Below are 27622 nucleotides of genomic sequence, written 5' to 3'. Positions count from 1 at the left end.
TTGTGGGTTACTGACCAGAAGATTGGGGGTTCAAGCTGAGCCCTTGAGCATGGCCCTTAACTCTATCTATCTATATTACAAGGGTGCTGTATCCTATCTATCCTTCTATCTATGGATCCATCCATCCAGCCATCCATCTACTGTATCTATCCGCCTGCCTAAATGCAACAAAAATTAATTTCCTATCCATGTATCTATGTATCTATCTATCCTTCTATCCATTATTCTGTCTATGGATCCGTCCATCCATCCATCCATCTATCTATCCCTTCTTCTGTCCATCCATCCATCCATGGATAGATGGATCTATCTATCTATCTATCTATCTATCTATCTATCTATCTATCTATCTATCTATCTATCCCTTCTTTTGTCCATCCATCTATCTATCTATCTATCTATCTATCTATCTATCTATCTATCTATCTATCTATCTATCTATCTATCTATCTATCTATCTATCCCTTCTTTTGTCCATCCATTCATGGATAGATCTATCTATCTATCTATCTATCTATCTATCTATCTATCTATCTATCTATCTATCTATCCCTTCTTCTGTCCATCCATCCATGGATAAATCTATCTATCTATCTATCTATCTATCTATCTATCTATCTATCTATCTATCTATCTATCTAGTGCACTTTATACTTCCATGCTTTCAATTGGGATGGGTTGTGTGACCCCCCACCTGTAGTGTACAGTCTGACTGGATGCCTGTGTGTGTGTGTGTGTGTGTGTATCCACTTCCTCACCCGAGACTCCACAAGTGGAATGAAAACGTGTTCAGGGCAGATGACATATATAGAGATATATATATCATATAAAGAGGAAAACGTGACATTAATAATCCCTCCTACATTTAAACAGTCTTTAGTCCTATTTTTCTCGTCTTAAAACGAGCTGAACCAAACCGAACAGTAGTGCCCTAAGTAGGAGGCTCCCTGGGACACAGTTGGAGGTGGTGTAGTGTACAGTAGTGTACAGTAGTGTAGTGTTCCAGCTCGCTCTTAGTGAGTGATGTGCGGGTTTTGTGGGCGGAGCCGCTGTGTCCATCGCGCGCGCGCCGAGGAGGGGGGCGAGGACTTGCACGCGCTCTGGGGAAAAGCACCTGTAGCGGATCTGATCGGTCATCACACACACACACTAACACACTCACACACACACGGCGGTCAGACTGAAGCCCATTTCTACTTGAGATTTCTTTACAAGTTTTTTTTTTGGAGACTTGATTTTGCGCCATGGCTCAAGTTAACCGGCGCATCGCGGCTTCCCTGCAGCAGCTGGTCCTGGTGCTGTGCTTTATATCAGGTAATAACGGGATTTTAATTCTGCTGGAACGGTTTTGACACATTGCTATTCGGGTTAAAGGTCCACTGACAGATGCTGGTGCGTGGAACTGAAGAACCTGTTTAAATCCTAGAATGAACTTTTATTGTGTTTAAAAGTGGAGCAACTTATTCACCTTATATCACTGTGATTATTATAATATTTTTCCTTACCTAAAAAAAAACAGACTTCAGACTTTTTTTTTATTCAAAAAAATAAAAACATTTTTTATTGTTTTTTTTATTGCAAAATCATTTTTTATACCAACTTTTTTATTATTAGAAACAATTTTTTAACATGGTTGTTTTAGATTTTTCTGTTTGGTTTATTTCTCTGGTCTTACAGTAACTTACCTGATTCTATTCATCATAATGTTAGAGAGCAGCAGGATTGGGAAATACTGTACAGAGTTGGGATACGGATTTGGACCATGTGGTGTTTCATAATAATAGTAATTAATCATGATCCTTTTTAATGATACTGTATTACCAGAATAAAGGCCTTTATTACATTGTTGTCCTTGGTTACAAGCATTTGTTTACATTTTTTTTTAAGTAGAAATATCAGGAATGTAACATGTTAAAAAAAAACAACAACAACAAAGAAGACCGAATTTGATTAAAGATGGGGAAAAAAAATTAACGTCATTTAATGTTATATAAAAAGTCCGGAAACATGAATCATCTTTATTTATACTAAACATGTTGTGCGTTGGAGCGTTTCCTTATAATTGCATATTATTCCAAAACTATGGTGAAACTCACAGAAATAGGTGTGTATCTATAATACCAGGAACATCTTGGGGTTTAGTGGTTTAACTCAGTTTCGGTTGGGATAAAAAGCAGAACTCGTGCAGATTTTTCAGACTTACTATAATAATGTACCAGAGGCACGTGATATTTCTGGGCTATTTGTGGAAATAAATATGTGGCACTTCCTTTCATATTGTTTGAACTCATGTAGGACATGTACAGTAGGTGAAAATAAATCACAAAACTAAAGCGCTGTAAGAAAGAATGCCATATGTTACTGTAGATGAACATAAATTAATCAAGTCATAAAGGAAGAGAAATGAGTCATGTGATTCCTTCAGGTGGCGATTACAAATAAACAGAATCGATCATTTGATTGTTTTATCTGTGATCGTAATTGACCTTAATTTAATCATGTGATTCATTTATCTTTGGTCATAAAAGCACAGAATTGAATCATACAGCATGATTAAGTTTCATGATACGTTTACCTGTAATTAGAAATGAGCAGAAATGATCATGTGACTCATTTGCTTGAGATCGTAATTGTGCAAAAATGAATAATGTGTTTCCCAAGTGACAAAATAAATCGCACGATTCATTAACACATGATCATATATGTGCAAACATGAATCATCTGATCATTACTGAACATAAATTAATTGTGTGATTATTTTACCTTTGATCATAAACATACATATATATTTTAATTTGTTTGATTTAATTTATTTTTATTTATATACATGTGATCATACAGGTGACACATGTGACTTCATTAAGTGTGATCATAAATATTCAGTACCAATAAAGAAATTCAGAAATGAGTCATGTGACTCATTTACATGTAAGTCTAAAAAGCACAAATTAATGAGTCGTGCCAAAAAACAAAAAGAAACAAACAAAAAAACAAACAAACCTGTGCACAACTGGTGAAAAAGAATTTAGGCCTATGTGTAAAACTCACACATGAATCATATGATTATTCCCATGTGATGGTCATGTGACTGCAAGGGTTTGGTGCACAGTTGGATTTAAATGAAACGGTTTTATTTCGTGGAACGTCTCTTATTGAACCTGATTCGGATTGTTGTTTGACGTACTTTGCTGTAATATGGAAAAATACAGTATTTTATAAAACGTTATTAGGATTACAGTATGCTTGCACGTCTGCATATCTCTAAATAACCTGCTTGGTTTTTAGTCCCGCCTGAGTCACAGTGTCACCCCTAAGGGTGTTTGGACTCAGAGCTCTGTTGACGAAACTTTGATGTTGCAGCCCTGCTTCACCTGAGTGTTGCTGGTGGCAAAGTTTATATAGGTATCTGTACGGCAGAACAGCAGTGCGTCACCGGAAGATTAACTGTTTGTTCAGGAATGAATTGAGTGTTTATTGTTGTTCCAGCTAAAGTGGATGATTGTTGTTTGATCTGTTCTGGATAAGATTTGAATAATGCTTGTAGAGCCAGGGAAGCCAAAGACCACGTTTGGTGTTTAAGGTGTGCTTGGTTTGTTTGGCACTGTTGTTAACAATAATGTATGTTTATTGTACTGTTTGTTTTGGGATATTTCTGTTAGGGTGTGTCGCTGGATTCATGCAGTGTCACCGAAAGTTACATAGACTAAATGCATGACTGTAGGACATACATTGTATCTTAGATTAATTATCTAAAGCATGCAGAGGTGCTTCTCTGACACATCCTTTGAAATATCTTCAATAATGCTTTCGAGACGGGGCACACCCCGGACGGGGTGCCAGTCCATCGCAGGTCTTTCCTAGTCGGTCTGACCAGGATGTTGTTTATGACTTGGGGTTATTTCTACCTGGGGTCGGTTTATAGAAAATAAAAATACATTGAACTCTTTTCAGATGTGCACATTCTATAAAGTCTAAAAAAAATACTCACATAATAGATAAGGACAAGAGGACACCATTAATTATAATGTTACTCACCTACCTCCAATTTATTTAGCAAAACTGTTCCTTTAACAAATACGGCCTGCTTTATTTATCAGGTGTAACACATATAGCCTGGGGCATTTGCGTGTGTGCATGTATGTACTGTATACATTGTACATTTGGGTTGACTCAAAGCTATCGTCTTCCAGGAAACCTTGACTCCTCAGACAGGACAGAGACACTCATCTCTTACTAAAGTGTGTATAAGGTGTAGGTATAAGGGGAAGAGCGAGAGGCCGTGATAAAGCAAGAATAAAGGAACAGTCTTGAGGCTTAGATCCGCCTGCGTCTGGTACCACACGTATCTCCTGAAGAAGATAGGAAGAGAGTAATGGACAGAGGAGTAAGGGATCACTGGAAAGTCTGAGGTTAAAAAGGGAGTAAGTGTGAGATAATAGAAAGGGAAGACATTGAGGTATGATTGTGAGCAAGGGGGTAGTTGAGGGAGAGTGAGGCAGCAAGTACATCATGGGAAACTATTTTACAACATTGTTGTTAGATAAGTATCCCAGGGTCAGGGCTAGCTCAGTGGTTAAGGAATTGATATAGGGTTTGGAAGGTCCAAGGTTCGATTCTTATGACCACCAAGTTGTCCCTGTTGGACCCTTGATCAAGGCCCGCAAACTGCTCTGATGTATAATGAGAAAAAAAAAAACATGTAAGTCGTTCTGGATAAGGGCGTCTGCCAAATGCCTAAATGTATTGTTGTCTTATTTGCTGAGGATGTGTGATACAGGAGGAATTGAAGAACATACAGGAACAGAAGTAAAAAAACGAGAAGCAGAAGACATTAAACAGGACGTGGTCAGGTGATCAGTAAACAATATGAACAGGGCAGGGCAAAAACAGTCAACCAATCTGCAGGTCTTTGGGAGGAAACCCATCAAGCACGGGGAGAATATGTAAACTCCATGCACACAGAGACGGGAACCGAGCCTGGCCGGGAATCAAACCCGGACCCTGGAGGTGCAAGGCGGCAGTGCTTACCACTACACCACCGTGCCACCTTGTGCAAGATAACAGAGAATAAAAACCTCTTTATTTCTCTATATACTGTACTACACTAATCCCAAATTCACTTATCCCAATGTTTCACTAGTGCTTGGATACTATGAAGGTAGAAAGTTTTCTCAGTATGCCGGAGCCATGATCGGACTTCCTGCTTAATGTGAAAATGGCTTGGAGCAAGGTCAGGACTGTACAGGGATGTAGCAAGAACTCCCAGCCATGTTCAGGTAAAGTGCAAGTGGTGTTGGTAAATAATTGTGGTACAGTTCAGGCTTTCCACTTTCTGAATGTTCTTGCTTTTTTTGACTGGGGTCGTCGTCATTCACGGATCTTTTTAAAAACGTTTGCATCGTTCAAACCCGAGGTGTTTAAAGTCTTCTGTAAATGTCAACTGGTTTTATGCCGTCATTCATGAGAAATGTCATCACAAGTCCTGGTTTGACTTGAACTACAATCTGATGGAGGCTTTTATTCTAAAGACATTAATACTGTTTAGATTAATACACTTGAATGTAATATTAACAGTTTATTGATTAAATATACTGTATGTATAGGGTTTTTTTTATGGCTGATGGGTAATTTTGCTTATCCCGATACCCAGAATGCAGTTTATGTCAAGAGTTAGCATTCACAACAGAAATGAAGCAGCACCAAATCAGGCCTCATGCCCAGTGTTCCCAAGAAACCTTACTCCAGTATATCATATCTCTAACACAATTGCATGACCTGCAGATGTTAGACCAGTGTTTGTGAACTGACAGAACATATCCTGCTTAAGTCCTGACCAGGATGTCGAGGTGTACAAACAGTTCTGTGTGTTTAAAAAAAAAAAAACGAGATATGACATCATAAAAGTCAACCCAATACAGTCAACCCAAAGTCAACCCAATACAGAAAACCAGCGTCAGACTCGGTGGAGACCAGTGACGACTCGGGCCATGGTGAGAGTCTGGTTTGTGTGTCGCAGAGAGATTTAGGTCTAAGAGGATTGTTGGTGTGTGTTGGAGTGCGCAGTAATCACTAACACTAATCTGCGTGCCTGTAAGTTAATGATGCTTTGTTTCAGTAAGGCTCTATCAATCCCTTGCACTCCCGTATAAATATGACTGCCAATTAATCAACCGATGATGTGGTTTATTTGGTTAATCAGTTTGAGTTCATTTCCTCTTTCTTAGTGACTCATAGTTTGGGCGTATCGCTCATTTAGTTTATTTATAGTTTATTAATAAGGCGTGTATTGTTCATGGTTCTTGCCTCTGAGCTCTCTCTCTCTCTCTCCCTCTCTCTCTCGTCACTCCCTTTCTCGGCCCCTGTTCTGTTCTATTGGATTACTGACAGTAAATCTGCGTCTCTAATTGGTAGCCATGTGCTGGCCATGCTTTAATAGGATATGATTGTGTGTCCCACTGAACAAGTGCTCTTGTTCGGGGCCATCTGTTAGAGGCAACAGGGAGATGAACTAATAGACTATATTGTAAGTAGCTATTAGACATCAAGGTATTTCAGCACACAGGAAATCGTCATATTGTACGTTATAGTCTTACAATCTTGTTCGATCTGTCAACAATAATGTGGACAAAATGCAGAAATATAGAAGATATAATCTGGAAATGCAGTACAGTTCCAGCCTTGATAAGCAGGAGTGGCAGGTATGTTTAAGACGAGTACCCAAATTGTTTTAAAATGATCGAAAAGACGGATAATTATTGCTCAACGTATCCGCCACACCTCGATACGCTTACCGGACGGGGCCCTGAACCGAGAGAGAGGGAGAGAAACACACACACACACACACAAGCATGACGTGTCTGAAGATTTCAGATTATGATCAGCAAACAGAGGATATTTGAGCTTTTGGCTTAGGTTAGCTCTGTGTCATATTCATCCCTAAATAGAGAGACCGGTTAGGAAATACATTAGCATTTTCCAGTTCAATAACATTTTTTCCTGCATACACGTGCTATTTGTACGTGTGTTCGTCTGGATACAGGCTTTAGGAAGTGTTACTATATTAGGACTATATACTGTATAAGGGGTTGATTTTTAAGCATAGAGGCATGGGAACCTTCACATAATATTACAAATCTATCAAGCATTTAGTTTGGTCCTGTATAGCAGAAGTGTTTATACTGGGAGACTTTCTTTCGGCTGCTCCTGTCAACGGGTCGCCACAGTAGACCATCCGGTCTGCACACAGCTTGAGACAGGTTTTTACCTCCAAAACCTTTCCTGACACATTTTATACCAGATCTGGGTAGTATGGGGTGTGGCACCCCCATCGCCAGGACTCGAACCACGATCCTCAGATCCCCAAACTACTGTAGAGCCGTAGCCGTCTTAGCCGCCACTCCCCAGACCCCGGGGTTGTATATCTGATGATTTAAAAGGAGAAATTTAGGACTTTGATACCGTAAACCCCTAAGAAAGATCCAGGCTGATATTCCTGACTCCTCTACCTGCACACCTTTTCTGTTTGTTTCACTACAGTTACTAAACAAGTGACTTATTTACATTAAGGGAGTAACGCAGCGCCACAATCCGTATTTGTTTAGTACTCCAAATAATATAATGTGACCGAGTGTGCAAGCTTACTGCGTTTCAAAACCTCTTGAAATTGTTGCTTAGAGCTGACAATAATGGGCGTCTTCGACTTTAGATTGGCTTTAGTTGTTGGATTTGGTACGAAAAAAGGTCCAAAATGTTCCCTAGTGAGTCAACATGGGGTTCTTCAGACTCAAGCGGCGCTTGATGAAGTCAGTTCATCATATTGTGCAAAACAAATAAAGTCCAAAATGCTTTAAGGGCTACAGTACGTACCAGCTGATTGTAATACCTACATGAGTTTCCGATAAGATTGACTTATTTAATAATATTGGATAAAGATTATTTAATATTTACAAAAAATACACACAATAACATATTGTTCATATTATTGATCAAATTAATTAAGTAATTAGTAATTTTTTTTCTTTTTTGGAGACCACAGTAGAGATGGTCTGTGTGTGCATGGCTATAGAGCTTTATGGCTTATTTGTATCCAGATCTCACTCATGCAGTGTGTAGGTCAGATTTCTGTAGCTGCGTACTAACATAACTCAATGCACAATGGTCATGTTCATGGGATTGAACACCACTTGTTTGCACTTGTTTTGAAACAAAGTTGCTGGAGAAAAAAAGTTGGAAAATCAAATTTTCTTAAACATTGGTAATGGAAGTCTAACCATTATATCCAGCAGTTTTTGTTTATAGTAACAACATGGCAGAGCGGTCAACGTCAAGGGTTTGAGTCCCGCCGTCGGGTCTGTGTGCATGGAGTTTCATGTTCTCCCCGTGCTTGGTGGGTTTCCTCCAGGTACTCCGGTTTCCTCCCACAGTCCAAAGACATGCAGATTAGGATAATTGGTGTTTCCAGATTGCCCATTGTGCATACTTTTAGCTTAGATATGCTAATTAGTGATTCATAGTTTATTAGTGGGTAACCAAATTCTTTGTTCAAACGTAACTTTTCATTGTTAGTCAGAAACAATTTGGTCAAACAGAATAGCTGAAGAACTTTGTTTCGTCCACAGCACTATTTGCCGACATCTATTTGAACCCACGATTGGAGTGCAAACATGCCACGAGCCCCCCTTGATTTCCAGATATGATACATGCATGAGTCTGTGCATGGGCTGAGACCAATCGGCCAGTTCGTTGGGGGTAAAAAAATCAGTCTTCGTCAGATAAAATAACTTTGCAACAAACATGAAGCATTAATCTGGACAGCCCAGGTATGAACTCAAAGAGGTGCAACAAAGAAGCATATGTCTTACCAAGTGCAGATTGTAAGTTCGAATCCCAGCTAAGCAGTGCTGTTGATCACACAGTTACCTGAAATTTGGTAGAAGTTGGCCGAGCCTTATTGAAAGAAAACTCAACCATCTTTTGCATCACGTTAGAAAAAAAAGAAATGTAATTATTATCTCAAAACAGCTCTGTTCAATTTGAACACTGTATCTGGTTACATCCCTAATCTTAAAAGGCATTGTAACCCCATGCCAGTAGGTCCCAAGCCTGAATAGGAAATGTGCACGTAACAGGACGGGAACAGGAATGATCCGATTTAGGGACCTTTACAGTAGGATAATTAGGATGTGACTAATACATATACTGCATTGGGTTAATAGTGGTAAACCTGGGCATCCTGGCCAAAAAGAGAGAGAGGCCAGATTGAGGTGGTTTGGACATGTTCAGAGGAGAGATGGTGAATATATCGGTAGAAGGATGCTGAGGTTGGAACTGCCAGGCAGGAGGTCTAGAGGAAGAACAAAGAGGAGATTTATGGATGCAGTGAGAGAGGACATGAAGTTAGAAGAGGATGCAGAGGACAGGGTTAGATGGAGGCAGATGATTTGCTGTGGCGACCCCTGAAAGGGAATGAAGAAGATTATTGTAGCACAATCCAATGTTCCATGCTCGTGGGAGGTGAGATGAGGTATGATACTGTCAGGTCATGAATAAAGCAGAGATACACGCGTACGTGCGTGAGAGAAACGGATTCAAAACTCAAGTGGGAGTAAAACCGGTCATGACCATCAGATACCTGCCGTGGCGTCTCCTTTGATGCTGAAACCTGCACCCTCGGGGCTCCTCTTTTTCATACTCATAGATCCGTTCTTTCTTCATAATGTTCTGAGGATATTGCTGGTACTGTATGAGAGTTGACTTATGAGGCTGTCTGCATTCCTGTCTAATACTCAGATTGAGTTGAGAAGGATGGAGGGAGGTAGAGTGATGGCTAGAAATAGAAAGAGAGGGAGGAAAGGGAATCTTGCACACTAACCCTAAGGTCCGAGGATGATGAATCGCAGTGGGAAAAAAAAACAGGCTTTTCGTTTCCAGGAGTAAATATCGTATTTCATAATACACACTTTTAGCATTAAAAGTTAGTTGTGAGATTGTGACATTTCTGAAACGCTCTCTCAGAGACAGTATGTCTGCAGTTTACTGATTATTTAATAATCACTAATTATATTCGGCAGTACAACTCGCCCTATTGTGTTTTATTCATCAATCTGGAGACGCAGTTTGTAAATCGTGATTGACACGCCCGGGCAGTGCGAGTGTGCCACAGGGCAGTGATGGTGTTTGTCAAGTGGGTGCGCTTGTGTACATTTCTATCATAAAATTTCGATCTGTTATTTTTTTTAACCATGTTTTTCTATGATATGAAAAAGCAAAACAGGCCACGTAGGGCACGTAGTTTCTCTCTCTCTGTGTGTGTGTGTGTGTGTGTGTGTGGGTGGATAGATGTGGGAGACGAGAAGTGATCCTCAAGGTCAGTCTGTCCCAAGCCAACACACATTACACACACACACTCACACACACACTCACACACTCACACACACCCAGTCACACACTGATTCATTCAGAAGCAGAAGTTCCAGTTCCAGCACAGTTGCAGTGTTGTGTGACGAGAACAGAGAGCGAGGATCAGTGCCCACTCTGGGTTGTTTTTTTCTTTTTCTTTCTTTCTCACTGACTCACATTTTCAGCTAAAGACAGGCAGTTTCTATAGGCAACACCATATCACTAAACACTTATCACTAACACAGCGGTATATATACATGATGTAAACAATACAGATCAGCAGCCGGGATATTACTGCTACTGCTCACTTCAAGACAATCTTTTTAATCAGTTTATTTCCCTCCTCAAGTATTAGTCACGTAAAAGGCGGAATTCCTGCTTTCTATAATTTTCAGTCAAAATGCAATGACTCTATATTAACTTTTAAGTTAACTTTATTAACTTTTTTTTTCATTTTAGATAGTGAAAATATTAACCAATGCTTTTAGCAACACTTTGTTAATGTATAAGCTTGGTTTTAAGCCATTGCATTTAAGTTTCGGCTCTTAGATGTTTTTCACACTTCTATTAAAAAAAAAAAATCCTTAGTCGGGGCTACAAATACAAAACAAAAAGAAATATATCCCACTCCAGATCATTCTTATGTTTCTCAGTAATCACATATTTGTGCGATCTTATATCGCACCATTGTTCTAATCTTCAGTATACTGTACAAACTTCTCCTGTGTGTTTATATCAAATTAAGTTACGTTCAGCCTTTATCCGTCACAGTGTAATTCTTTATTCTTCTGAAGTATGTTATTAGCTTCCAGGGAACAGCTGAAAGACAAAGAAGAAGTATGTCATTAGCTTCTTGTTCTAAGGCTGGGGTCAGAGAGCAGGGTTAGTCATTATATGGCCCCCCTGCAGCAGACAGGGTTAAGGGCCTTGCTTAAGGGCCCAACAGCAGCAACTAACTGGAGCTAGAGCTCCAGCCACTGACCTTCATCAAAACCTCATCTAGCTTTTTCCAAATTTAGATAAATGCCCTTCTAGCTTTTTTTTAGACTTCTGTTTTTGAGTGACAGGTGTGGAACCCCATGTGGTCTTCTGCCTTTGTAGCTTATCAGCTTCCGGATATGTTTTTATTCTGTCATATTGACATATTGCGGCCAAAATATCGCACATGCTGTACCATTGCGTTCAAAACCATACCGGCGGGTGAACTAAGTGTTAAGGTGCTAGCTGTGCACATTTACATCACTCGCTAATTGCAGCCCTCTGCTCAGGCTCATCGTCTCAACTAATCACTGCCATTTGTCACCATTTGATCAGGTCCCTTTAAGTCCCGCCTGCACACTCTGGGATTGGCTCCTAGGTCACAGCTTTAGCCACCTAACCAATCATAGACAAAACCAAATTTATAAAGTTTTTGACTTGTACGTAGCTGCATTTGGTATGTTGTTATGCTTGCCCATGAGTGAAGACCTTCGGTACTTTTATTGGCCATTTTTCCACAATCCAGTCAAATCCCTAAGATCCAGATTCCCGGTGACAAAATATTGGAAAAGTATTGGAAGAACCATGTTGTTTCTGCTACCTGTTGTAGACTCAGCACGTTTGCTGACAGCGATCTTAGATTAGCTGGTCTGACGCTAAAAATACAAACAAATAAAGCCCCTCCCTTTTACTGTTTCCACAGAAGTCACGTCCACAAAAATACACCCTTGTTAGAAGAACAGTTCCTCATGGGTTTACTGTGGAACTTTGTGTAAAAATGGAAGCACTTAACTACTGGTGTTGGATACTGGCCTATAAAGCCTTCAAGGTTCCTCCACACCAACGAGCTGATGACGCGTTCGGCTTCTCAAGTTAAGCATTGACTAAAACACATTATGGAAAAGGTGGAGATTTTGCGTAGACAGGATTGGTTAGTGATCCACACCATTTGTTCTTGTTTCTTATGCTTTGGCCTGAGACACCAGAGAGACTGGAGTTCCTGTTTTCTGACGGAACCTATAAAATCATACAGTAAGATAATAATATTAGAGATTAGCTAGGACACAAAACAGCATGCATGATGAGAGTGCAGTGCGTATTCACTCACTCATTAACTCACTTATCGTCTATACCGCTTTACAGGGGGCCTGGAACATATCTCATGGGGGCAAAAGGGGACACAAAGTGGGGAACACACTGAAAGGGGTGCCAATTTATCGCAGGGGAGACACATACAGTATACATGCTCATTCACACACTACGGGCAAATTGGGAAGCTAATGAGTCTAATCTGCATGTCTGAATTACAAACAGTGGAATTTCAGGTCCGTGTTTTTGTTCCATGTCAGGTTTCATGTTTTCATGTAAACAACAGTTTTGCTAGCTTCACACGCAGATATAGTTGAGGAATATGCTGACAGCCATGCTTTTCTCATACGAGAAAGCACTCACACACAAACTTTAGTTATAGGACTGAATCCACCATGCAAACATTTGTTACAGTAAGCAGGCTAACATAAACTTGTAATAGACAAACTAGTGTTATAGTTAATAGGCTAACACACATTTTCCATTGTGGCGGACAAGGTAATATACTGTACAAATTAGTTTTGTAGTAAGCAGATGTTGTAATAAAGGAGCTAACACATAACATATAAGCTAGCATTGTTTCAAACAGACTAGCAAACCTATAAGAACAGCAAACCTATAACCTATAAGACTAGTCTTATAGTTAACAGGTTAACATAGGACTTGAATTATAGTAATTCAATAGCGTTACACACAAACTAGCATTATAGAATGCAGGGCTTTGGGATGTGTTGGGGCGTGTCAGCTAGCTTGTTAGCAAACAAGAAGTCTTGTTGAGAAAATAGGATAATGTGAGTAAGAGAACATGATTTACCGTAAAAAGTATTTATTTCCAGGAAATAGTGTATACGGAAAAAAAAAATATTCCTGGTTACAGATGTTTCAAATTTCAACAGTTGTCAGTCTTTCGCTGCTTCTGTCAAGAGGGCGTCACAGTCGACTATTCGAACCGCACACAACATGGCGCAAACCTCCCCTTTTTGTCCGGGGACTAGCACTGCATCTATTTGCAAGGGTTTGGGCATTGGGTAAGAATTGATGCCTACCATTGACCCACATGCCCCATTTCAAATTTCAACAGTGTGGAGATGCCCATAATTCCTTGGAGTTTAGATGGATAATCTGCTGTTAACAAGTACAGTACAGCCAGTTTGTTATCTGGAATAGCATGAAATGAGCTTATTAAACAGCACACTCTGTTCTGCTAATGTGGGTAAATTAGAAAAGTTGTGGCAGAAGGTGATATCCATATATCTCGAGTAGTGTGTGACATGGGCCTGCTTATAAATGCTCAAAAGTTAAATGTTAAAAGTCCAATCCTTGTACCTTATGTAGAATATCAGTCTGTCCCTAATGTTTTTCCTGGAGAGAATTGGCTTTTTTACTACCCTTTGTGAAATGTATGAAGGTGAGCACTAACATCAGTCCTGTGTCATGCCAACAGTAAAGCATCCTAAGACCATTCATGTGTAGGGTTGCTTCTCAGCCAAGGGAGGGGGCTGACTCACAATTTTGACTAAGAACACAGCCATGAATAAAGAATGGTACAAAAGCATCCTCATCCTCAATGCATTTTTAAACAGCATGATGGGGCACCTTGCCATAAGGCAAAAGTGTTATCACTAAGTGGCTCTGGAACAAAACATGCGGAGGGCTTAAAAAGAAGGATCGACACTGCAGATATTGTATTGTGATTTGACAGACTTGAAAAAACAGAACTATCAAAGAAGCATTGTAATGTTAAAACAATTATTAATCAGTGATTGAACCGATGATTTATTATGGAAAGGTTACCGACTACTATCACTACTTGATATGACCTTCAGTAAAGTATTAGTGCTCACTTTAACTTTAACCTGCTACATTTCGGGCAGGGCATAAATCAGTTATAAATTCTTTGAGTCTTTGAGATAAATAGAGTCTCTGATTAAGATCCTGTGTCCTCTGAATTTGGTAAAAACAAACAAAAAAAAATTATTTTGAATTTATATGGTTTAATATTGTCATTGGGTTGGTATTGCAAAAGACCAAAAGCTGTGCATAACTGAGAGACACAAAATCCTGGCACACCACCTAAACATTGTTGCTGACCAAGTACACCTTAACACCCCAACGTATTCAATAATGGCAAAGTCCTCTTTCAGCAGGATAATTCTCCATGTCACGCTGGTTTGGGAATGGTTTGAGGAAAATAGCAAAGAGTTTAAAATACCTGTGGGAGGTCATGACCAAACACTTCCAGTCCATGGATGCCCCACCTCTCTACTTAAAAGATCTCCTGGTAGCCTATTGGGAAGTCCATGTCTCTGTGAGTCAGTGTATATATGCATTTAAAATACCAAAGGATGACCCTGTAAACATCTCGTCGCATGGAAGATCTTTTTCCAAAACACTACCCCTGCATGTCCTGCCGGAGTCTGCATGTTATATTAAAGCTGTTTTTATTATAACGATAATCTAATCTAAATGTACAGCTCCTTATAAGTGGAATAACAGTGTCCATATTTAGGTGATCATTAACTTCTGACTATCAATATTTATATTTTTTTGTGGGTGTGTGAGCGACAAATTGTTATGTGATACAGTCTTGACAAGGCGGGTGCTTGTTTTCTTTACTTTTGACTCAGTCATTGCATTTTGGTTACTAAGCAATAAAGTATGACATACTATATCACTGTGTGTTCCTGGAAAATAATCAAATTAGCTCAGCGTCAAGGATCTAATGTGTGTTTGGTAGAGAAAGAGAGAGAGAGAGAGAGAGAGATCATCAAAAAGACCTTTTTGTTTTGGTCTCTTTTTCTTGGCTAGTTAAGGTAGGTTGTAAGAATTAAACCTTATACCACAGACAGCAGTATAGACAGTATAGTATATAGGCATGCATCCATCCTGCCTTGTATTAGCAGTTCAGGCTGCTGGTGGTGTAATGGGTGTACAGGATATTTAGGCACATTTGGTACACTTTGGGACCTTTATGACCTAACTGAGCATGATTTAAATGCCACAGCCTACCTAAGTATTTTTGTTGGCAGTGTCCATCCCTTTATGACAGAATAACAACCATGTCACAAAGCTAAAATAATCTCATCATCTCTGGTTTCTTGAACCAGAATATTTGCATCATGGATGTGTATTCGACAATCAGCAGATGCAAATGCCTGATGGTATCATGTCAATATGGACCAAAGTGTCTAAGGAATGTTTCCGTCACCGTGTTGAATCTATGCCATGAAGAAATAGGGCAGTCCTGGAATATGCGCACATCATCACAGAAGAAAAGCTCCATAGATGTGATAGTCATTCAGTACATTCAGTTTGTCATCCAGAACATAATACTACCTCCAGGGGGCACGATGCATGATGTATAATGTAGAAGTGCCCGTCACTGAGGTTTGGGTCAATCTGAACTCATCTGACCACATGCCCTTTTCCCATTGCTTCAAAATCCCATCTGTATACTCCCTAGCAAACTGAAGTCCCCAGTATTACTTTCCACCCTGTACAATGTAGTAATCGGTTAGCACGGTCACCTTCAAGGGGTGGGGGTTCAAATCTGATCTCCGGTCTGTGTTTGTTTAGTTTGCATGTTCTCCCTGTGCTTGGTGGATTTCCTTCCGGTACTCCGGTTTCCTCCCACAGTCCAAAGTCGTGCATTATAGTTTGAATGGGGTTTCCAAACTGTTGATGGGTTGGCACCCCATCCAGGGTGTACCCTATCTTGTGCCCTAAGTTCTGTGAAGTAGACACCAGGCCCCCTCACACCCACAGGATATGCGGTATGGAAATTGAATGGGGGACTGCATTTTGAGTGGAGAGTCAGTTTCTTCAGAGTCAAAATTTTCCAGTTTGCTTTCTTCCTTGAATTCTTGTCCACCTGAATGCCCATGGTGGACCTTGTTGTCCAGAACAAAAGAAAGCGATCATGCATCAAGATTATTTTCTGTCCTTGCACCTTAGAGACCTTGAAGCATTTCTGTATGTCACTCTGGATAAGGGCATCTGCCAAGTGCTATAAATATGAATGTAAATAAATGTTAATATTTGCATATTTGGCCAGCATGTGCCAATCTTACCCTCTGAATTGCACAGCCAATGCTGATAATGTAGGATGGCAGGCGAGAGGGTCACTCTAGACATTTTTGCCTAACTATCAGTATGATAAGGCAAATTACTTTTCTTTTCTTTGTGTGTATTGGTGGTTTACAGTAGAACCTGGTTCATACTACCACCTAATGTACTGGAGAGTGAAAATATGCAAGTGTACCTGGGTGAGGAACATTATTAAATGGAAAATGACCAGTGGTGGAGAAGGGAGGACAAGTCTTAAGTCTTGAGTCAATGCCTCTCCAGTTTTTTTTTATGTTTAATCTTGATAATCTAGAGTGCATGGTCTACTGTATAAACAGAATATCCAAATTTACACAGGATATCAACTTAATGAGATCTTGTTTAATGCTGTGAACGACTCGTGATCACTTTACCAACATGCCAAACTGAAGTACTCTTTAAGGCTTTATGAACTGTATCAGGTTTTAGTCGTTCATGATTAATATCAAGTCTTGTTGGGATCTTTTTGGGAGGGGGATTTTTCCAGATTATCACCCTTTCTCATTATTCGTATCCAATTCCCACCCGTCGTTAGGGCACTCACACATTTAGGCTACTACCAGTCAGGGAAGGCCAGACCATTACATTTTTCCTCCAAGCCACGTGACACCAGCCAAAAGTATTTTTTCGAACTGTGAGCGAGCTCACTGTTGGGAGCGGTGTAACACCCTCGGAGGACAGTACCATGTGCTCCTTCCGCTTGCATGAGCTCACAGACTTCTATGAATGGCTGTACAGCTGTGATTGATGTGTGAGCACTAAGTTCCTCCCATCCCACCCCTCAGAGAGAGCTCTGCCAATCTAGGCCCCCTCCTGGGAGAGGCTACAGCATCACCTGGGATTCGAACTTGTGATCTCCGGATGATAGGATGAGCACTTTATACCTTATATGTAAACTTGTCTGTTTTACTGTTTTACTTTCCTCTTATTTACTGTTATATTTGTGCCTACAGCTACCGCTGCCGTAGACCCTATTGTTTTTAGCACTACAGAAACAACCACCACGACCACTTATGTCACGACAACATCTGAAGAACATTCTTCTACCACAGTCACAACAGCTCCTCCTATGACAGAAACAGATACTTCAACAAAACAACTCCTTGAGCCGACTTCCACAAAAAGCAGCACGGCTTCCACCTCAGAAACAAAAACTGAGATGTCTAGCACAGCCACCTCAGAATCTCCTGTAACACCTGTAACAGGCTCATCTTTATCTACCTCCAAGGATTCCACCACTACAGAAAAAACCATGGGTTCTGGTGACACCACAGAGCATAAATCTACAACTACTTCTATTGACCTCCGATCTACTCCTGTTGACTCTGGCAGCACTTCTGTTACACCATTGTCCCATCCAAGCACCACTGAAGGTATTGGGATTCATACTAGTTTCCTTGTAAATGTATATTTTAGATCTTTAAATGAGATTGAGCTGCCAGGAAGGAGGAGAAGAGGAAGGCCCAAGAAAAGGTTTATGGATGTTGTAAGGTTGGGGTGATGAAGAAAAATGTGGTAGACAGGGTTAGATGAAGACAAATGCTCCATCCATATTCAAGAAGAAGTATATTGTAGATCTTAAAGGTGATATTTGATGACGTGAAAAATATGGGTAGGTGTGTTATATATTATAGGTAACAAAACAACAGTACAGTAAAATGGTTTCAGATTCTTCCTCTAGTCAATTTACACCAAACAGCTTGCACCAGAACAACAGATTGAATTCCCAGCGATATTTTACTTTGAGCTCCGTTAATAATTCTTTGTTTTTCTAACTTTTAGTGACCACCGATTCCAGCAAAATGCCAACTTTCACCACAGATCGTACCGCTGCCGCTTCGGAAACCGCAACACAAGTCACTACTACGCCAGCACATCGAAGTGCTTCAACAGAACAATCGTTGATCACTGACACACCACGTGACATGATCACCACTGCAGATTCCACATCTACTAGCACTACAGTTGCACCTGTAACAACAGGCAATGCCTCAGCTGACATTTCATTTGCAACAAAAACGCTGATCAGTACTACAACAGATTTTTTTAATTCGACGCTGACGGAAAATAGCACTACTACACCAACACACATTACACCTATATCAAATGCCACCACTACACCCTCAAATGACACAACAACTACACCTATCACCACTACACCCACAAATGTCACAAACAGCACCACTACACCCACACCAGAAATCACCTCTATGACTATAGATGCCACCAATACATCCACAACCGTCACCACTACACCCATGCCAGATATCACCTCCACCTCTTTAACTACAAACGACACTACTACACCCACAGCTGCCAACAATACATTTGCACCACACGACACCACTACACTCGCACCAAACGGCACCACTACACTTGCACCAAACGACACCACTACACTCGCACCAAACGACACCACTACACTCGCACCAAACGACACCACTACAATCGCACCTAATGACACCACTACAATCGCACCAAAAGACCCCACTACACTTGCACCAAACGACACCACTACAATCGCACCAAACGTCACCACTACATTTGCACCAAACGACACCTCTACACTCGTACCAAACGACACCACTACAACCGCACCAAACGACACCACTACACTCGCACCAAACGACACCACCACACTCGCACAAAACGACACCACTACACTCGCACCAAACGACACCACTACACTCGCACAAAACGACACCACTACAATCGCACCAAACGTCACCACTACATTCGCACCAAACGACACCACTACACTCGCACCAAACGACACCACTACAATCGCACCAAACGTTACCACTACATTCGCACCAAACGACACCACTACACTTGCACCAAACGTCACCACTACATTCGCACCAAACGAAACCACTACACTTGCACCAAATGTCACCACTACACTCGCACCAAACGTCAGCACTACACTCGCACCAAATGTCACCACTACACTTGCACCAAATGTCAGCACTACACTCGCACCAAACGTCAGCACTACATTCGCACCAAACATCACCACCACACTCGCACCAAACGTCAGCACTACATTCGCACCAAATGTCAGCACTACACTCGAACCAAACGCCACCACCACACTCGCACCAAACGTTAGCACTACACTTGCACCAAACGTCAGCACTACACTCGAACCAAACGTCACCACCACACTCGCACCAAACGTCAGCACTACATTCGCACCAAATGTCAGCACTACACTCGAACCAAACGTCACCACCACACTCGCACCAAACGTCACCACTACACCCTCAAACAACACCACTACATCTACTACAACTACGCCACCAGGTATGTAAGTTTGTTTCTCTGCCTTTATACATAACAAAAATATTAGGGAAAGGTACAATTCTTACTTCCTGTCTCTCTGCAAAGTAGTTACCTGTCCAGCCAGGCCGTGTCCACCTTCCTTTGTGTGTATAAACTCCACCTGTCAGTGTCCGCTGGGAACGTACCTCAGCCAAGACCTGTGTATTGACGGTAGGCATCGGGGACAAGCTTGGGAAATGAGAATCAGTAATACTCCAGGTTTTCACATAACCATGTCGCTGTTTTCTTTTTCTTCATGTTTAGGAAAAGTGTTTCCAGGATCGCTGCATTTATTAAATTTTAATTTTACTCCCAGCTTGAGTGATCCTAAGTCTAAGGAATTTCACACGACGGCCGCTGAGATTGTTAAATTGGTGAGGCACTAATGAATTGCGTTGATCAACTTTTCCGCTGCATAATACTTGCTATCCTCTCCAGTCGTAAAATGGTTCTTGTTCGACTATTGATACCCACTGATATACTCTTCCTCTCCCTCTTTCTTACTCTTTTTTTGTTTTACTTTTCCAGCTAAAAAACGCTTTAAGTAGTGAAAAGGGCTACGTAAGTTCTACAGTTCTGAGTCTAAGGTCAGTGTCCCGCCACTTCTCTCCACATTCTTACCATCGTCTCTGACAAGCGGAATAAACACTTAAGGGTGCTAACCAGTCGATCATTTGTGTGTGTGTGTGTTGTGTTTGCAGAGAAGGCAGTGTGGTGGCTGAAGTGAACAATGTGTTTAGCCTATTGTCTCCCGTCACAGAGACGAGCATTAACAGTGCCATAAAGAGCAGCATTCCCAATGCCACTTATACCTGTAAGTTCAGCTCTGGCACTGCAGCCTTGAATAAAACTTCATCAGCTAGAATTACTTATTTTTTGGCTTAACTTATTTATCATTTTGTCTGTGTCCAGCTACGAATCTTTGTGCCCAGGGGCCATGTGACGCCAGCAGCACAACTTGTAAAGTAACAGACGGGGTTGTGGCGTGTTCCTGCAACTCAGGCTATATATCAAATAGCCTTAGTCCAAAAATCTGTACAGGTATGTGAGAGTGTGTGTGTTTGTTTGTGTTTCACACAAACAGGGTTCCAGGAGTGCAACGAGCAAAATTATGCAATAACTTTGGTTAATGCTCTCATCGACATTCCGAATGGGAAAAAGGTGTGATCTAAGTAAATCTGTATGGCTCTGTCTACAATGATTGAAACAGCCACTCTTATACAGAAAAGAACAGGGGTGCTCAAACTTTTTGCACCCCTTAACATTTTGATTGTTTGATTGTGGCTTAGGGTTCGGGTTCATGTGTATGCATGGGGTTTGCATGCTCTCCATGTGCTTGGTGGGTTTCCTCCCACAATCCACCCTCACACAAAGAAAATATGTTTCTCTATATATTAACTGTCAGTATACTGTATTAAATGATTTACTGTTTTGATCTACTGGTAAATTGAAAAGATCTTATAATATTAACACTCCTTGTTGCTACACTAACTAACACTGATACTAACTAATAATTAACATAAAACATATTCATATTTAAAAATATATCCACAATATACAGAATTATTAATTGTATTAATAATATATTGATAATATTAATGACAATATATTGAAAAATACATAAGAAATGGACGTTTTCATATATTGAGAAATATAGTATAATATATATTTAAATGTGTATCTTAATGTATGTAATTTTACATTCAACAATATACATCATAATATATTGAATTTGATTAAATATATCTATTTCTTGATTTCTTTTTACAATAGGCTTATATGTTAATGTAGTTCGAAAAAAAGGACTTTATAGGCATTAATCAGAGCACACTGACAAAGTAAAAGTGTGTCTAATTCTTAAACATGTATTAAGTTTAAAAAATGTTTTAGTAGAACAAATATGTATATATATATATATATATATATATATATATATATATATATATATATAATAGTGTAAATATATATTTTTTTGTCTTCATTGCAATATATATGTATTGGTTAAATATTTAAATTTAATTTATAATAAAAAATAAAAATGTTTGTAGTGGTACTTTTGAAAACTACTTAAAATTAGATTTAGAATCAAAATAAAATATATTGGAATATATATATATATATATATATATATATATATATATATATATATATATATAAAAGCATTAGTTTCCTATAGATGAAAATGTATTATTTAATTTATTGCATTATATTTTACAATATATTGCAATATATTTCTTTCTCCATAAGGAAAAAATAATAATATGGCAGGGTGTACACCCCTAACCTGTCCAGCGTGTACCCCCAACTTTTAGTACAGTTTGGTACAGATTTATTCAATATCTTCACAACTTTTTATTTAAAGCAAATATTACTGTATTTAATAATGGATATGGGTTTACTTTGGGTAGTTGTTGGCGCAATCAATAAGAAATTCTCCATATAGTTAAATTAGAACCAGTTAAGTTTGTGTGTTTAGTTTGTTGATATGTTTTTGTAGTTTGAGGTGATGCAATCAGGCTGCAGGTTTTTAGGCTTAACTGGGATCTGATCTTTTTTTTCCCCAGCTTGCCCCAGTGGTCAGACAGCAAATGAAAACACTTGTGTGCCGTGAGTAACCAACTCTTAACCAATTCTACCCTAACAATCTGAGATAAACCTCAAGCCTGGAATTGTTATGGTGTCCTGATGTGGGTGTCATTACTGCCCCCTAGTGCTGTAGTGAAACATCAGCATCATAAGAGAGAAACAATGTTGCTCTCATTGTTGCTTTCCAACTCTTTTGTTTGTTTGTATTATGTTTTTTTAATTAGTGTCATTTATTTCCCAGGTGTCCGTTCGGTTATTCCGGCTTCAACTGTAATGACTGTAAGTCAGATTTAAAGTGATATATTGGCTTATAACACGTATGTTCCAACAAGGAAAAGAGTTCACCTTGACTTTTTTTTTTTTTAAAGCAAAAAACACTGTATGAACAAACTGTATGAGTTTGTATAATGATGTGTTTCCGTGTTATAGCTTCGCTGTTGGCACTGGTGGTGGTCGCTGTGGTTTTAGGTGCGATTCTGCTCATCCTGATTTTGGCTCTGATCATCTACTGTGCGCTCCACAGGTGCGTATATACAGAATCAATCACTTGGAATGATATGGTGAAATTTTTTATTCTTACATGTCAGAGATACACAAAGTGTAAAAGTTTAGTAAATTCTGCATAGTGTGTAAATTTGGTTCAATGAGAAATCCAATAATATGAGGAATTCAGTAATGTACAGTACAGTTGGGATTCCTTCTGTATGTGTGTCCACAGGAGAAAGCACGTCCAGTATACCAACAGCCCGTACTCCACAGATGACTTCCAGGCTTGGCCGACCCACAACATCACTCCCATCCCTCGTGCAACTATTGGAAACAATGCTAACTCTGAGCCCTATGCTACGGTGGTGCCCGTGCCAGAGAAAAGAAAACCCAGCAACGGACTGGTGAGTTCCCACAAGTCTTTTGGTTTACTTCTACGTTTACTAAATCCCACCAGTTATAGCTCAGCTCACGGTGGATGTCAGGTGCCTCAATGAAGCAGTTATTTGTTTATAAAGCCTGTCTGTCTTTCTTGATGCATCACCCACTGTGAGTATGAGGATAACTGAAATGCACACTCGCTTATGAAAATACTACCAATTATGAGAGCACCGCTTCCACCACCAATGCACATGATTATGAGATTTATCACAAAGCGCAATCGTTTTTGTTGTTGTTGTCTTTCTGTTAGTAGACCTTATATCCAGTGAGATGTTAGTGATTCCAGTGAGGAGATCATGATACAGTCTGGTCCGGAAAGAAATCATCCCCAGGCTCACGTCTTTAAAAATTCAGCTTTTTATTCCCACAAAAAAAAAAAAATCTAAAATAATTTACCTCAAGGCACCAACTAACAGCAAATAATCTGATGTGGATGTCAAAAAATTAAGATATAAAATGACCCACCAGTCCATTTTCACTAGACACTCATAACACTTGCTTGTAGTATGTGTTATACACTGCTTATGGAAAAAAAAACTGTTGCAGAACACAAACACATAAGTGAAAATGATTCCTGATGCTTCCAGAACCACTCTTTTACAGTTTGAGTCCTGGAATATGCCTGTGGTGGCACGCTGGCTTGGTGGTTAGCACTGTTGCTTTGCACCTCCAGGTCCTGGGTCCGATTCTTGCGTCAGGTCAGTGTGAGTGGAGTTTGCATGTTCTCCCTGTACTTGGTGGGTTTCCTCCCACAGTCCAAAAACATGCAGATAAGGCTAATTGGCATTTCCAAATTGCCCGTAGTGTGTGAGTGTTGACCAGAGGTCCTACCATGGTTGTACAAATGGTAATAAATACTGTACAATGGTCCGCATTGGGCTCCACAGACCTTAGTTGGACTAAAGAGGTTCCTAGATGGATGGAGAGAACATGCTTGCACCATCAGGGAAGAAGAACCTCATATATTTGATAACCTGGTCATTCAGGTTGTCTGCTGACTTTATTTTATTGCCACATAACGTTGCTGAGCCTAGCCCTGACCAACTGAAACAACCCCAGATCATCACATTATCTCCAGAGGCTTGCACAGTGGCCACTATGCATGATGGGTACATGTGTTCCATTCTTACCCTGATGCACCCATTGCTTTGGAAAAGGATCGATCTGGAATCGGACAATTTTTCCATCGCTCCAAAGTCCAATATACAACTGTTTAGTCCGAATCACTTGATGCAGACCAAATAATTTACCCTTCTGGAATGGCCAAGCATTGAATGGACCCAACCCTAAACCCATGATAGACATACAGTACATGGACGTCAGTGCTCACTAAGTACTGCCGAAAAAAATGACTTCAGAAAAGCTAACACACCTGATAGAGAGCGCATTATTGGTTAATGTATTTCGCTGTGTAGACACAAATAACAAATGAATCCCGTTTTAACCCTTACCCCTGTGTGCGTGTGTGTGTGTGCGTGTGTGTGTGTGCATTGTTGTCGCTGTTGTTAATATGCATGCCATGTCTGTCCTGCTTTGCATTGCATGTCCCTCAATCCCTGCGTTATGATGTTTTAGAAGTTAAGAGGAAAGGTAAGACACGAGCCACGGCCTCTCATATTGATCTCCTCTCCTATCCGGCGTGATTAGTTTTGGGTGTGCATGCTTCTGGTGGTCATGGGCTTCCTGCTTTCTAACCTGATTAATTTGCCAATATACTCACAATGCAGCATGATGAAATCACCTTAAAGTGCAAAACAGGTTTTGCAAAAAACAAGACTATTGCTATGTTCAAATGGGGTCGTGTACGTTAGACATAAGCAGGTTATAAAGTTTTAACATTTTTGCCTTTTGAGCTCTTGTAATTCTTTATGGCATACTGTAGATTCAACAAGGTGCTGGAACTATGCCCTAGAGATTTTGGTCCATATTGACATGATAACATTATGCAGAGTTTTCCTGGGAATCTCCTGTTCCACCACATCCCAACGGTGCTCTACTGGATTGCGATCTGAAGACCATTTGAGTAAAGTGACCTCATTGTCTTGTCTAAGGGACCAGTTTTAGAAAATTTCAGCTTTGTGACATGGCATGTTACCCTGTGCTCATAAAGTGATGAACATTTAAACAAAGCACACTAGGTACTAAGGGGCCCAAAGGCTACCAAGAAAATCACCACCACACCATTACATCACAACCACCCTGAACCACTGATAGGAGTCTGGATGGATCCATGCTTCATGTTCTTTAAACCAAATTCTGCGCCTACCATCTGAATGACTCATCAGACCGGGCAACCAGTCTTCTATTGTCCCGTGTTGGTGAAAGCCTGCGTCAATTGTAGCCTCAGTTTCCTTGTCTTTGCTGACAGGAGCGGCACCTGGTGTGGTCTTGTATGTGTGTTGCTGTAGCTCATCTGCTTCAAGGTTCAACATGTTGTGCATTCACTGATGCTCTTCGTCATACCTCGGTTGTACCAAGATGTTATTGGAGAATGGCTCGAACCAGTCCGCCCATTTTCTTCTGACCTCTGGCATCAACACGGCATTTTCGCACAATGAACTGCTGTTCACTGCATAGTTTCTCTTTCTCAGACCATTCTTTGTAAACCCTAGAGATGGTTGTAATCAAAAATTCCAGCAAATCAGCAAGTCTGAAGTGTGTCTGGTACCAACAACCATGCCATGATGAAAGTCACTTAAATCACATTTTTTCCTTCCATTTTGATGCTTGGTTTAACTTCAACAGATCGTCTACAAGCCTAAACGCATTGAGTTGTCACCATGTTATTGGCTGATTAGATATTTGCGTTAACGTGCAGTTGAACAGGAGTACCTAGTGAAGTGGCCAGGAGATGTATGCAGTGGTTGTTTGAGCTCTAGCTATATTGTCCGCCTGTAAAGAGTAAGCTATGCCATGGTATTTTATTAGTTCACAATCTTTTTTTTTATTTACTTAAAGAAATATTATTATTCCAGACAGTTTTGTGCCACCTTTTCACTAACACTCTAATTATACATCATCAGTCCAAAGAAAATATCTGTTTTCGCTAAATTATTAGCTATAACGTTTAATAAGTCAGTGTTTCCCAGTTACCGAACACAAATGTCCCATTTGAATATACAAAATATATCGCATCTGCTTTGCATGGTTTGTCCTTAATCAGTAAATCAACTCACCATCTTTCTTTTTAATTACATCATTATTGAACTTCAGCCATCCTCCTGCATGATGGTTTGATGGGTGATAAAGGAGATGACAAACAGAGATGTACTGTACAGATTGAAGGCTTATGGTGATCAGTGTTTGTCTAATATTGTTTGCTGCTTCCCCTTTCAGATGGGCTCCTATGACCTCATGCCATTAGATGATATGAGAACATTTAAGGGCAAAAACCCTTCGCGCTATTCTTACTTGGTTGAGGGCCAGGAAAACCCCTACTTCAGTTCAGATGAACAACCGACGCCACCCTGAATGGAGAGAAGAGGAGATGAGAGGGGATTGGTTAATAACTAGGATACTTATGAAATTTTGAAGGAGATGATGAAGAGGGGTGTAGGTTTATCTAAGAAATCCAAATAAGACCTTTTGGAGGCTTTCTCACTATGTTTTGTTGTCACATTTTGTTTCCTCCTCCTAGTCTTAATTTTTTTTTGTAAAACTGTTAAATGTCTTTGTAACATATTGTTTTGAACCCTTTAACACATTGCCAGCGTTGACCTTACAGCTGCTTTCTGAAAGTTTTGACACTTACATTATGTTCACTACTTACCAATCAATATCTCTTTAACGCAGGTCGTATCTTTATATTTAATTAATTGATACACTACACAGCCAAAAGTATGTACACCTGTCCATAACACCCAAAATATCATATCTATATATATATATATATATATATATATATATATATATATATATATATATATATATATATTATTATATATATATATATATATATATATATATATATATTATTATTTTATTTTTTATTTTTTTTTGTTAACATCCTATACCGTTGTGAGTGCTTTAAACTTGTTCACAATATGATTTAGATGGTTAGATGTCCACATACTTTTGGCCATGTCTCATATCTCGAGTATAACTATTAGCAATATGTACAAAATTGATGCTGATGAACAAATGAAATCTATTCTTGCATCTGGGAATTTTCCCAGTGTGTATGTGTGTATGTGTGTGTGTGTGTTTGCAAGTGGGA

The 27622-nt window shown here is 39.8% G+C and overlaps 1 protein-coding gene across 1 annotated transcript; it reads left to right on the top strand.

Moving 5' to 3' along the window:
* Positions 1–1155: 1155 nt before the first annotated feature.
* Positions 1156–27288, top strand: si:ch211-198m17.1 (mucin-5AC). Its single transcript, XM_053515261.1, has 13 exons — positions 1156–1314; positions 17523–17942; positions 18352–19875; positions 19963–20064; positions 20158–20267; positions 20422–20480; positions 20595–20707; positions 20806–20934; positions 22458–22500; positions 22721–22758; positions 22909–23002; positions 23198–23369; positions 26743–27288. Exons 1-13 carry the CDS (start codon positions 1245–1247, stop codon positions 26875–26877), a joined length of 3009 nt encoding a protein of 1002 aa, XP_053371236.1. The 5' UTR covers positions 1156–1244; the 3' UTR covers positions 26878–27288.
* The last annotated feature ends 334 nt before the right edge of the window (positions 27289–27622 follow it).

Source organism: Clarias gariepinus, chromosome 16, assembly GCF_024256425.1.
Source record: "Clarias gariepinus isolate MV-2021 ecotype Netherlands chromosome 16, CGAR_prim_01v2, whole genome shotgun sequence".
Classification (NCBI taxonomy): Eukaryota; Metazoa; Chordata; class Actinopteri; order Siluriformes; family Clariidae; genus Clarias; species Clarias gariepinus.
Note: the sequence above shows the minus strand (reverse complement) of the source record. Positions and strands in the feature narration are given on the sequence as shown.